This window comes from Mastomys coucha, unplaced genomic scaffold (genome assembly GCF_008632895.1).
Source record: "Mastomys coucha isolate ucsf_1 unplaced genomic scaffold, UCSF_Mcou_1 pScaffold21, whole genome shotgun sequence".
Classification (NCBI taxonomy): domain Eukaryota; kingdom Metazoa; phylum Chordata; class Mammalia; order Rodentia; family Muridae; genus Mastomys; species Mastomys coucha.
This window is the reverse complement of record NW_022196904.1, coordinates 161,048,281-161,059,666: the sequence shown is the minus strand read 5'-3', so window position 1 is coordinate 161,059,666 and position 11,386 is coordinate 161,048,281. Positions and strand designations below refer to the sequence as shown.

The window sequence follows — 11,386 nt, the reverse complement described above, 5'->3', positions numbered from 1 at the left end:
TTTTTCTGCCTACATTGGCACTGGGGATTAAACCCAAGACACTACATACATTTAGTAAATGATTTATTAAGGTATTTACAACTAACATAACTAGACCATTTTTAAACTTGATTTTTCTACTTAAATAATATGTGTTTGGCTTTTCGAGTATAGAATTGAAAGTCGCTAAACATACTCAGGTTTCTTACAAAGTATTTCCTCTTTTTGTAAATTTTTGGGGAAGAAATATTTTTGATGAATTATTGGCACTTTGTTATATTTTTATTAGAGGATAAAATTTAATTGACATTGATTTTAGATAAAGTCTAAGGAATTTACTTCTTAAAATTATGTTTTTAGGGCAAATGGTACCATCGGAGGCAAGCTGTAAAAGAATTACATAGTACACTGATACGCCTTTTAAATGAATTGCTACCATGGGAACCAAAGTTAATGAAGGCTTTTCAGAGAAACAGGTAACAAGTTTTGTTATATATAAAACTTATTCTAAGTCCCCATTTATGATTTTGGGAAATGTAGTGAAATCATTATATTTCTTTCCATTCATTTGTAATTCAGCAAATACAAAAACATCTCTGTGGTTTACTTTCTTTTGGGGGCTGGGGGATATGTAGCATCTCTAATTTTTTTATTTTATAAATTAATTTATTTTTTACACTCTATATTCCATCCCCTCCCCCCCTCAGTCGACCCTCCAACTGCTCCACACCCCACAGCTCCTCCCCAACCTCCCTGTCTCCCACCCACGCCCCACCTGACCTCTAAACTCCCTGGGGGCCTCCAGTCTCTTGAGGGTTAGGTGTGTCATCTCTGAATGAACACAGACCCAGAAGTCCTCTACTGTATGTGTGTTGGGGGCCTCGTATCAGCTGGTGTATGCTGTCTGTTTGGTGGCCCAGTGTTTGAGAGATCTCAGGGGTCCACGTTTATTGAGACTGCTGGTCCTCCTACAGGATCGCGCTTCTTCTCAGCTTCTTTCAGCTTTCCCTAATTCAACAACAGGGGTCGGCTACTTCTGCCCATTGGTTGAGTACAAATATCTGCATCTGACTCTTTCAGCTGCTTGTTGTGTCTTTTGGAGGGCAGTCGTGATAGGTCCCTTTTTGTGAGTGCTCCATAGCCTCAGTAATAGTGTGAGGCCTTGGGACCTCCCCTTGAGCTGGATCCCACTTGGGCCTATCACTGGACCTTCTTTTCCTCAGGTTCCTCTCCATTTCCATCCCTGTAATTCTTTCAGACAGGAGCAATTATAGGTCAGAGATATAACTGTGGGATGGCAACCCCATCCCTCGCTTGATACCCTTTCTTTTTGCTGGAGATGGGCTCTACATGTTCCCTCTCCCTACTGTCAGGCATTTCATCTAAGGTCCCTCCCTTTGATTCCTGAGAGTCTCTGGTGCATTCTGGAGGGTCCTCCCAACCTCCTGTTTCCTGTGGTTGCCTGTTTCCATTCTTTCTGATTTACTTTCTAATGGAAGAAATATACAAAATCAAATGTATAAATGCTAGTGGGAAAGAGCATGAGGAAGGGAATATGAAGTTCTCGTTTGAGACTGAAGGTTCCTCATAAAGCATACTCTGATATGTACACTCATAATGCATTTTTCTCTCTAATATTCATTAGAGAGAAAAACCAAATAGAGGCATAATCTCTAAATATAGAAATGTATTTGGTATATACAGGAAGCGTAAAGTCAGTTACAACGAAAGAAAAGTGATTGATAAAGATTGTGGTTAGACACAAAGGTAAAGGTAGCCAGGTCAGGAATTTAAGAGTTTATGTGGACCAAGGTGAAAACTTTTTCAAAGGCTTTTAACAAAGACAGGATATTATCATCTCTGCTGGGCTTACTTGCTTGCTAGCAATGCTGAAACTTGAATTCAGATCTTTGCACATGGCTAAGCAAACACCACTAAGCTATATCTCTAACCTTAAGTTCTTCTGGTTTGGTTTGGTTTGGTTTGGTTTTTGTTTTTACATTGATTGGTTGGTTGGTTGGTTGGTTGGTTGGTTGGTTGGTTGGTTGGTTGATTTTGTGAGTGTAAAGGTTGGGTATGGAGTGTAGCCTAAAATCACTCATGTTTGCCGTAGTGTATGTGTGGAGGTCAGAGAACAATGTACAAGGACTTGATTCTTTCCTTCTTACCAAGTGAATCTTGGTAGCAGGCACCTTTACTCATATGAACCATCTCCACCACTACCTGACCTTAAGTTTTAAAGCATTTGCTCTAGCTGCCATGTTGAAATAGCTGTAAAGTAGCTTGTAGTATCATGCATGACAGTGACAGGAAGTGATTGGGATTTAGATATAGCTTCAATGTAAGATTGGAAAATTTGACTAAGTATTGTATTATGTGGTCTGTGATAGGTGAGTGCTGTTGTCAACTTGGTAAGAGAAAGGGAGCTGAGCTGCATCACTCATCTGTTTTCTGATGCTTAGTGCAAGAACTAGCCAGTTCAAACTCCTGTGGCCATAACTTCTTTGCCATGATTCACTCTCAGACTGAGACAAATATACCCCTTCCTTCCTTAAGTTGCTTTCTATCAAATATTCTGTCCCAGCAGTGAATGAAATACCTAATAAATATGTTAGAAATTTATGAGTAAAATTCTCATGACTAAAAATTTTGATCTAGACAGCTGTCATCATGGATTTTCCGTTAACTAAGACAGGCATGACTGAAGGAGAGTCAGGTTTGAGAAGTGAAAGGGATTGAATAGTTCAGATTTAGACATATTAAGTTTGATATACTTTCTAGATATCTACTTGGTGGTACTGAGTAGGCATAATGTGAGTTATATAAGTAATTCAAGAGCATTCCTAGTTTTGAGGTACAAATTTGGGAGTTACCAACATTGATTATATTTAAAGCCATGAGATTAGTAGAATTTATGTGGACAGTGACATTCCAGCATTTGTAAGTGAGGTGGATGAGCAGGACACTTTGAGAAGGGGCTTTGGGAAAATGCTTAGTAAGATAAAAGGATAACCAAGGAAGAGAGGGGTCTTAGAAACTAGGTAAGTTGAAGAAGAAGCTATAGAAGAAAATTAGGATGGGGAACTGAAAAATAGTACTCTTTTGTGACCTCTGCCATAAAATGAAGTAGAGAAATGAGGTAGCACCAAGAAATACAGATTGAGGTATAGAGAAAGCATTTGTTTTTTTTTTCAATTAAATAATTTTGTTGTTTAATAATTTGTTTTGGATTAAGTGGAGGAATAACAGAGTAGTAACTAGACAAGAGAACATGCATGTAATTGGGGGTGTTAACATAGGTAGAGAAGTGGAAAATATGAATACAAGTGAAGGTATTTAAAGACAAAGATGTGAGCATACGAAGTATTTTTCCAATTATTGCCTTCCATGAAATACAGGTAGTCAGTAGCTGAAAGTGAAGATGGCATTCGACCATTGTATAGATGTTTTCTATTCTAACCTTATAGATAAAAAGGGAAATTTGTTTTCACAGTTATTCTTTGCTAACTCATGTCAAATCAAGCATGTATATGACCTGCAGATCCGTCCCTGGGGCTTGCTGGCCAGGCTACTTGGTGGACCCCAGGCCAGTGACTCAGGCCCATGTTTCAATTCAGATAGGAATTTTTAGTTATCTATTGCCTTTTTAAAATAATTTTAACCACAGCCCTTAAGAGACATGGTGTGTACAAACTTTATTCAGAAATTTAGAGATGTAACCTTTAAGTTTCTTAAGCTTATATGTTTTGTCTTCTTGGATAATTGGCAAGACTGAACTAATAGATACATTTAAAACACACAAAAAAAATGTTTAATGACAATTGAAAGTATTTCAATATTTAATTTAAAATGCTAAATTAATTGGTATATTTCAGGAGCCGCCTGAAGAAAGACTATGATGATTTCCGAAGACAGCCTGATCATGGTCACTTCACTAGAGAACTGTGGACTACTGATGAATGTGAAGGGAACCCTGAGAGAGAGGCTCCTAAAGCTGAAGTCAGTAAGTCTGTAGATGCAGCAGAACCTCTAGACACTCTGGAGAAAGAGCACGAGGATTCAGGTAGGCATTCAAGCTTCCTAAATAAAAATATAAAGAGAATTTGCTGTTTGTTGTGAAGGCAAAAGGTAATCTGGTCAGTGAATATGATTGAGGAAATCTGTTACTTTAAAGAAATAATACCCATATCCTTGTAAGCAATTTCCTAGAAGTTATTATTAAATTGTAAGAGTCTCTGGAGACCATGCCTAAAGCGAAGTTCCATGTATGTCATTGCTTGGTACAGATCCTGCACTGCTAATCTGTTACCCCTTTGGAAGACATTGATTATCTTTTTATTATTACTACTCCTAAAGTTCTGTTGCCAAAGTTTACTGTAAGTGAATTTGACAAATCATTAAGATTATGAGGATATTTTTAAAATGAGGTGTGGCCAAGGTTGATGGCCAACTGAAACCAAAGTAAACATATCATTCTAATAAGAATGGGAAGCTAGACTGATTGATTGCATGTGACTCATTTTAACTCACCAGTGGCATTCTTTAGTTATGTAAGAAGTTGATATGAATACTTGTGATGTGTTAACATAGTTCATGTCTTTTGTGAATTGAAAAAGCAGACTACTTCTGACCAGATATGACCATAAGTTATTTAAGGATAAAAAACCAGGAAAGGTTAAACATTTGTTTTGATTTAGAATCCTTAAAGATAATGTAGAATAGCAACCATTCTTGTATGGTATAAAGTTTTCCCTATCTAGAAAAAGAAAACTAGCCAGATTAAACTTCTTTTAGCCATGAGTTTTTCCTTAACACTTACACATAGACAGCAGGATTAGACCAAAACTGGCGGAGGTTGCTCTTAAGCATATTTGGGATACAGAAGCCAGCTTGTCAACCTCCTTCAGTGGTGCAGAAGCTTTGGATTGTTTATATAGTAGGCTTTTTAAATTACCTCCTCAAATTACTTTTTTTAATTGGTGTTACTCGATCACTGTTTTCTGTAAACAAAATGCTTGTTTTTATAATTTTCAGATGACATGAAGTTATCAGAAATAGGCTTTCCTGTGGCCAGAAGCAAGTTGTTGAAAAAAGAATTGCCTTCTAAAGATATAGCGAAGACACTGCCTAAGACACTTAAACGACAGTCCAAACCAAGTAGTTATCTAGACGACAGCACAAAAGAGCTTTCCCCAAGGAAGAAAGCCAAGCTAAGCACACATGAGACAGCAGTTGAGAACTTAGATGTCGACATGCAGGTTGACTGTTTGAATGAATCAAAGCCTACAGAATTGCCATTTCCAGAGTCATTTGCCTCAAAGGATTCGTTACCAGTGTCTACTCTCCAGAAAGGGACCAAACCTATTCAGGCTTTGCTTGCAAAGAATATTGGGAACAAAGTGACCTTAACAAATCAACTGCCCCCTTCCACAGGTAGGAGTGCCCCTGCCGTGGAAAAGCCAGCTCTATCTCCTGAAGAAACAAGCCCCATAAAGCCAGCATTGACCTGCCTCACCAGTACAAAAGGACCTTTACAGATGGTATACAAAATGCCCTGTGGTCAGTGGTTGCCAGTAGACCTTCACAGTAGTTCTGTCAAGATTCAGATGCAGCCTGTGGTGGATTCTAAAACAGGAGAAAAGATCATGCAGCAAGTTCTTATTCTCCCTAAGAATTTTGTGATTCAGCACAAAGAGGGGAAAGCAGTTGGAAAAGAGAGAGCACCACCTCAGCAGAAAGGCACAGAGCATTGTTCCCCTTGCCCACAGACGACAAGTGTCAGCTGCTCTTTAGTATCTGTTCCTGTCACCTCTGTTTCTACTCAACTGCCTAATACAGTTCTCAATAAGACAATTACACCTTCATCAAATGTGAGTGCTAGATCACAGCCTTTGTTACCTGTAACCTCTGTAAGTAAAGCATTAACATCACCAGTTAAGACCAGCCAAAGTGACGCAGGAAAAGTGAAGAGTACAGTTTCAGCCACCACATTCCCCCAGCCTAACACGTCGCCTACCATTTCGTCAACAGTTCAGCCTCTCTTGCCAGCAGCAACACTAAATGAATCTACAGATCCTGGCAGTTCCCTCCCCTGTTTTTCACAGCAAGCTGTTGATTCTTCTGAGGCAAAGCAAGAACTAAAAACTGTATGTATAAGAGATTCACAGTCAATTCTTGTTAGGACGCGAGGTGGGAACACTGGAGTTGTAAAAGTACAAACTAATCCGGAACAAAATTCACCCAACAGTTTATCTTCAAGTTCTGTTTTCACCTTTGGACCTCAATTTCAGGCATTTCTTGTGCCAAAATCAACATCATGCCCTGCTTCCTCACAAGTAGCCGGAGTAACTGCTACATCTAGTCCACCATCTTTCAGCCAAGCACCTACGTCTGTGTCTATTTCATGTGGCTTTCATCCACCTATGGGGAAAAATCTCAAATCTACATTAGGCCAAACCTTCAGCAGTGGTTATGTGGGCCCCATGATAGAAAAAACATCATACATGCCCTCTTCACCCTTGAAGCCTTCCGTTTCTTCCAGCTCACTGCTACCATCAACAACAAATAATTCAGTTAGTGTAATTAGCATATCAACAGGCAATTTTGGGCAAACCAATTCAAATGTTATTCATACGTCAACTAAACTGCACCAAGTAGATTATATCACAAAAAGTTACCCAGTTACAAGATCAGAAGCAACAACAGCAGTAAATGGCGATGTGCTCAGTGAGACTCCAGGTCAGAAACTTATGCTGGTGTCAGCTCCATCTGTTCTCCCTTGTGGCAGTGTACCTTCAGTTAATATGGCACCAGCACCGACATCTACAGGTGTTTCTACCCAGAAAGTAGTTTTTATTAATGCTCCAGTTCCTGGTGGCACTTCATCCTCAACTATTGTTGCAGAATCATTGAAACAGACACTTCCTTCTCCCTTGAATAAAACATACATTAAGAATCCAGAGCAACCCCAAATAGTACTAATCCCCTCTACAGTAGGAGCACCAATAAAAATAAATTCATCACCAACTGTGTCTCAGATTAAAGATGTGAAAATTGGACTAAATATAGGCCAAGCAATTATAAATCCTCCAGGAAATCTGCCAGCTATGTCATCAATTAATATATTGCAAAGTGTAATGCCAAAAGGTGAAGACAAAAGTAGTAAGGGCTGCATCTCGCCCATCTCACCAAGCAGTAACTCTGCTCCAGCAAGCTCAGATATTGTAAGTCACAATCTCCCTCCTGCTAGCGAGTCAGCAAGAACTACAAATACGTTTTCAGGAATAGGAGCAAATGTACCTTTGAGTTCCCTTTCAGTGACCTCCTCTGCTTCAGTTGGGACACGACCTCCTGTTTTAGTCAGTGGAAATGATACCACTTCCAGAATTATGCCTGTTTTGTCAAATAGACTTTGTTCACCAAATCTCGGAAACACTGTGGGTATATCAACTGTAAAGACAGGACACCTCGCATCATCTCTTCTCATTTCAGCGACACAACCAACAGTGTCTCCCAAATGTTTGACACCAGCTTTGCAGATTCCTGTGACTGTTGCCTTGCCTGCACCGGTGACTACATCTCCGAAAATAATCAACACAGTTCCACAATCAGCAACAGTACCAGGAGCCACACGCCCTGTATCTCTCTCTAAAAGACAGTCTCGAACTTCTCTCCAGTTTCAATCACCAGGGACTACAACTATAGTGCCAACAAATGCAAACACAAATAAGCCTCCAGCTGAATTATCCCCCTCACCAAGTCCAAGTAAAATAATGAATATATCCAATGTTACTTCTATGCCAAACCAGCATATGTCCCCTTCATTAGTAAAAACAACTGTCAGTAACAATTCTATTGCAGGTGGCTCTGCCATTCACACTTGTTCACCACCGTCAAGTATAACTAGTCTGGCAGGTACTCCATTCAGTGAGCCTTGTATTCAGCAAAAAATAGTTATCAACACAAGTACACCTTTGGCACCAGGAACTCAAATCATGATGAATGGAGCCCGGTTTATTGTTCCTCCACAAGGTCTTGGAGCTGGTAGCCATGTCCTCCTTATCTCTACTAATCCAAAATACGGACCTCCCTTAGTTCTTAACAGTGGCCAAAGCATACTGCCTACACCGGTAGATAATCCTGTCCAGAAGATCATACAGACATCAAATAGTTCTTTAAGTGGACAGCCTTTAAAGCATTCTGTAAGAAACTCTACAAAGATTGTAAACTCTCTTGGAAGTCCAAGTTCTCTCTCTACAGTACATCCAACACCACACATCGTAAACACACCTGCTAAAGTATATGTTCCACCTGCACCACCGGCAGCATTGACTTCAGTAATTAAGTCCTCTCCAGCTACTCTTTTAGCTAAAACATCTTTGGTTTCTGCCATTTCCTCTAGTAATCCTCCACTGCCAAGTAGCACATCGGTATTTCATTTGGATACCTCTGTCAAAAAATTATTGGTTAGCCCGGAAGGAGCCATTTTAAATACCATAAATACTCCAGCAGCTAAGGTATCTTCATTGTCTTCATCTCTTCCTCCAGTTGTATCTGCTAGTCAGAACCCTGCCTCTGTCTTCCCTGCTTTTCCGTCACCTGCTTTAGAGAAGCCTGACACAGCTGCATCTTGAATTTAGACTGACTGAGCCAGTTTTTAAATAACGGGGCATTGTTTTAACTCCCATAAAAATTTTAACTGTTTATTATACTGTTGAAAACATACTGTTCATACATGTGTGTGTGTATGTGTGTGGGGGTGGGGGTGTGTCTTAATGTATCTTCATTACCTTGCCCAAGACTTTGTTTTATTGGAGACAAAAAAGTATACCATTTCATTCATTGGTGTGAGAATGTTTTCCAAGGTTTTTTGTTCAAAATATGTCATCAAGATTTACTTGTCTATATAACATAAATTGAACAAAGTCAAGTTTGACAAGTTTAAGTAAGCTAGCCTTTTCACACTTATATTGATACGTTTCTTCTTGAATTTGGATTGTTGTGGAGTATCTACAGTATAGTAGTATTCTGTGTCATTAGTGACATTTTTGTTTCTGTAAAAAGAATATATATATATTTATGCATTAAGAAAATGCAGTTTATGGTGTAAAATTGTACATATTCCTTAAATCCCTAATAATCTGTACTAAATATATGTACAAAGAACAATACTGTCTTATTTATGTTTTGTTTACATAATGTATAGTTTTTTAAGTATTTTAGTAATTTTGGACCAGTGAACTGTTAGCAGCAATGCAGGAGAATCTGCATATAATAAACTGAGTTGCTGTATTTCTTTGTTTGAATACCATTTTTAAAATGTGTTTTTGTCCATTGAAAGAATACATGGTGTAAATGAAAACAGTCCTTTAAAACTTTGTGTTAAAATTGGGAAATGTCTAGAAGTGATTGCACTTCAACAGGCTTTACACTTGACGAGGCTTCCTTTCCTGTATCTCATTTGATTCCCACAATGACCCTGGGAGCTGAGTGGCATGTCCAGTCTTAGGTGGCTTATGGGCAGTAGAACTAGGGCATGAATCTGAGGCTTCCCATTCTGTCTCTGTGTTCTACTTTACTTCTGTTTTGAGGTTTCCATTCAGAATTTCATGGTTCCAGACATTTTTTAAAAAATAGGAAAAAAAATTACCACCAAATTCTGTAACAACAAAAAGAAATGGGTGTTATTTTTTCAGATAAGTATATTTGGTTTATGTCTATGCATCCAAAACACATATCTTAGAACTTTTTTAAAGTGCCCCTAGGCAGGCCTGAAACTTTCTATGTAGCCCAGGCTGGCCTTGCCTCAGCCTCCCTAGTGTGTGCCGGGGTCATAGACATGTCCAGCCATTTCTGGCAAAACTTAGTTTTTAATAATCTGGGTTCGCAAAAAGGTTGCAAAAGTAATGCAGAGTGATGTCATTACCCTTCACAGTCCTTCTCCACGTACATTTCTGTTTACATTGAGGGCTTGGTTCATTGTTACTGATCTTCCAAAATTATGTTTAAAAACATGAGTTTCTTTGTCATTTGAAATTAAAAGCAAAAGAAAATAGTAGTGCTCTTTCGTCTTTTACTCAGAGAGCAACTGCTTAAATTCTATTATGAAACAAACTTGGTGGCTCAGTTGGTTTGACTCAGGGCTTGACTTTGTAGTGCTTGAGAATGTGCCTCATTATAAATAAAAGGTAGCTTTGTATTTACTGGAGCTTTATTATTTTATTACTTTATTGAGACGCTTATATATATATATATTTATATATATATATATATATATATATATATATATATATATACACATTCAGCTTACAATATTAAGCCTCACCACAGCATTCTAGTCTAAAACTTAAAATATTAGAAGAAATGGGCCTAGGCCTATGAGATTGCTCAGTGAATGAGGGTGCTTGCCACCAAACCAGAAGACCTGAGTTCAGTCCCCATTGCCCACATGAAGGAAGGAAAGAACAGGGTTGTGAAAGTCACTTGCTGACCTCCACAACATACACACAAAATACTATTTTAAGATAATGTTTTAATTGTTTAAAAGAGCTAGAGAGATGGCTTAGTGGTTGGGAGCACTTGGTGCTCTTCCAGAGAACCTGAGTTCAGTTTCCAGCAACCATAGCTAACAGCTCACAGCTGCTCATAACTCCAGCTCCAGGGGATCCAGTGCCTCTGGTCTCCATAGGTATGCACACAAGCAACAGGTACATTCCACATACATAAAAAGAAGAGAAAAAGGCCTAAACATTTCCATTCATGTTACATCAAAATGATGTTACTAACGTGGAAAGGATAACAAGTATTCCTAGAATGTTGACATGTCTCAAACAGTTGTTTTATACTGATGATGTATAACTCAAAGTTTGAGGTATCATCTCCCTTTTCTAACTTTAAAGCATGATTATAAGTTCTAGTTGTTCCATGTCTCCCTGTCATTAACACACAGCAGCTACCATGGTGATACTGCAAGTCACTTATAGCCTGAGGACATCCCTGCTTCACAACAGTGTGGAAATGCCTGCTGTTCTGAAGGGGAACCTCATCAGTCACCGTCATCCCAGCCTCTGGCACACAGTACTTGACACATAGTTGTTGACTAGAACCCTAGCTAGCTTATCTGACTGCCTAGTTCACTTTGTCTTGAGACAGTAGAATGCTTGCCTAGCATGTATTCATGAGGGCCTGGATTCAGTCCCCAGCACTGAGGAGATAAAATCAGGAAGAGCACAAGTGCAAGACCATTCTAGATACATAGTTGGAGACTAGCCTAAGATACACAAAGCTCTGTCTCTTAAAAAGAAATAGGCTGACCCGGTCTTCAGACTTCATCCTTTGCAGTCTCTCTCGTTCATATTTTCATGCTGATTTTTTTGTTGTTGTTAGTTTTCTTTTTTTTTTTTTTTTT

General features: G+C 38.9%; 1 protein-coding gene across 4 annotated transcripts in view; it reads left to right on the top strand.

Moving 5' to 3' along the window:
- Kiaa2026 (KIAA2026 ortholog) overlaps positions 1-10,177 on the top strand; it is an 87,345-nt gene extending 77,168 nt beyond the window's left edge. For 3 of the 4 annotated variants that reach the window (XM_031390068.1, XM_031390067.1, XM_031390066.1), the window contains 3 exons: positions 340-455; positions 3,855-4,042; positions 5,014-10,177. In XM_031390068.1, coding sequence (XP_031245928.1) covers positions 340-455; positions 3,855-4,042; positions 5,014-8,612 — 3,903 coding nt within the window. In that variant the 3' untranslated portion in view covers positions 8,613-10,177. Of the gene's footprint in view, positions 1-339; positions 456-3,854; positions 4,043-5,013 lie in introns of those variants that run through there. The other variant, XR_004123549.1, reaches the window with a different exon arrangement.
- The last annotated feature ends 1,209 nt before the right edge of the window (positions 10,178-11,386 follow it).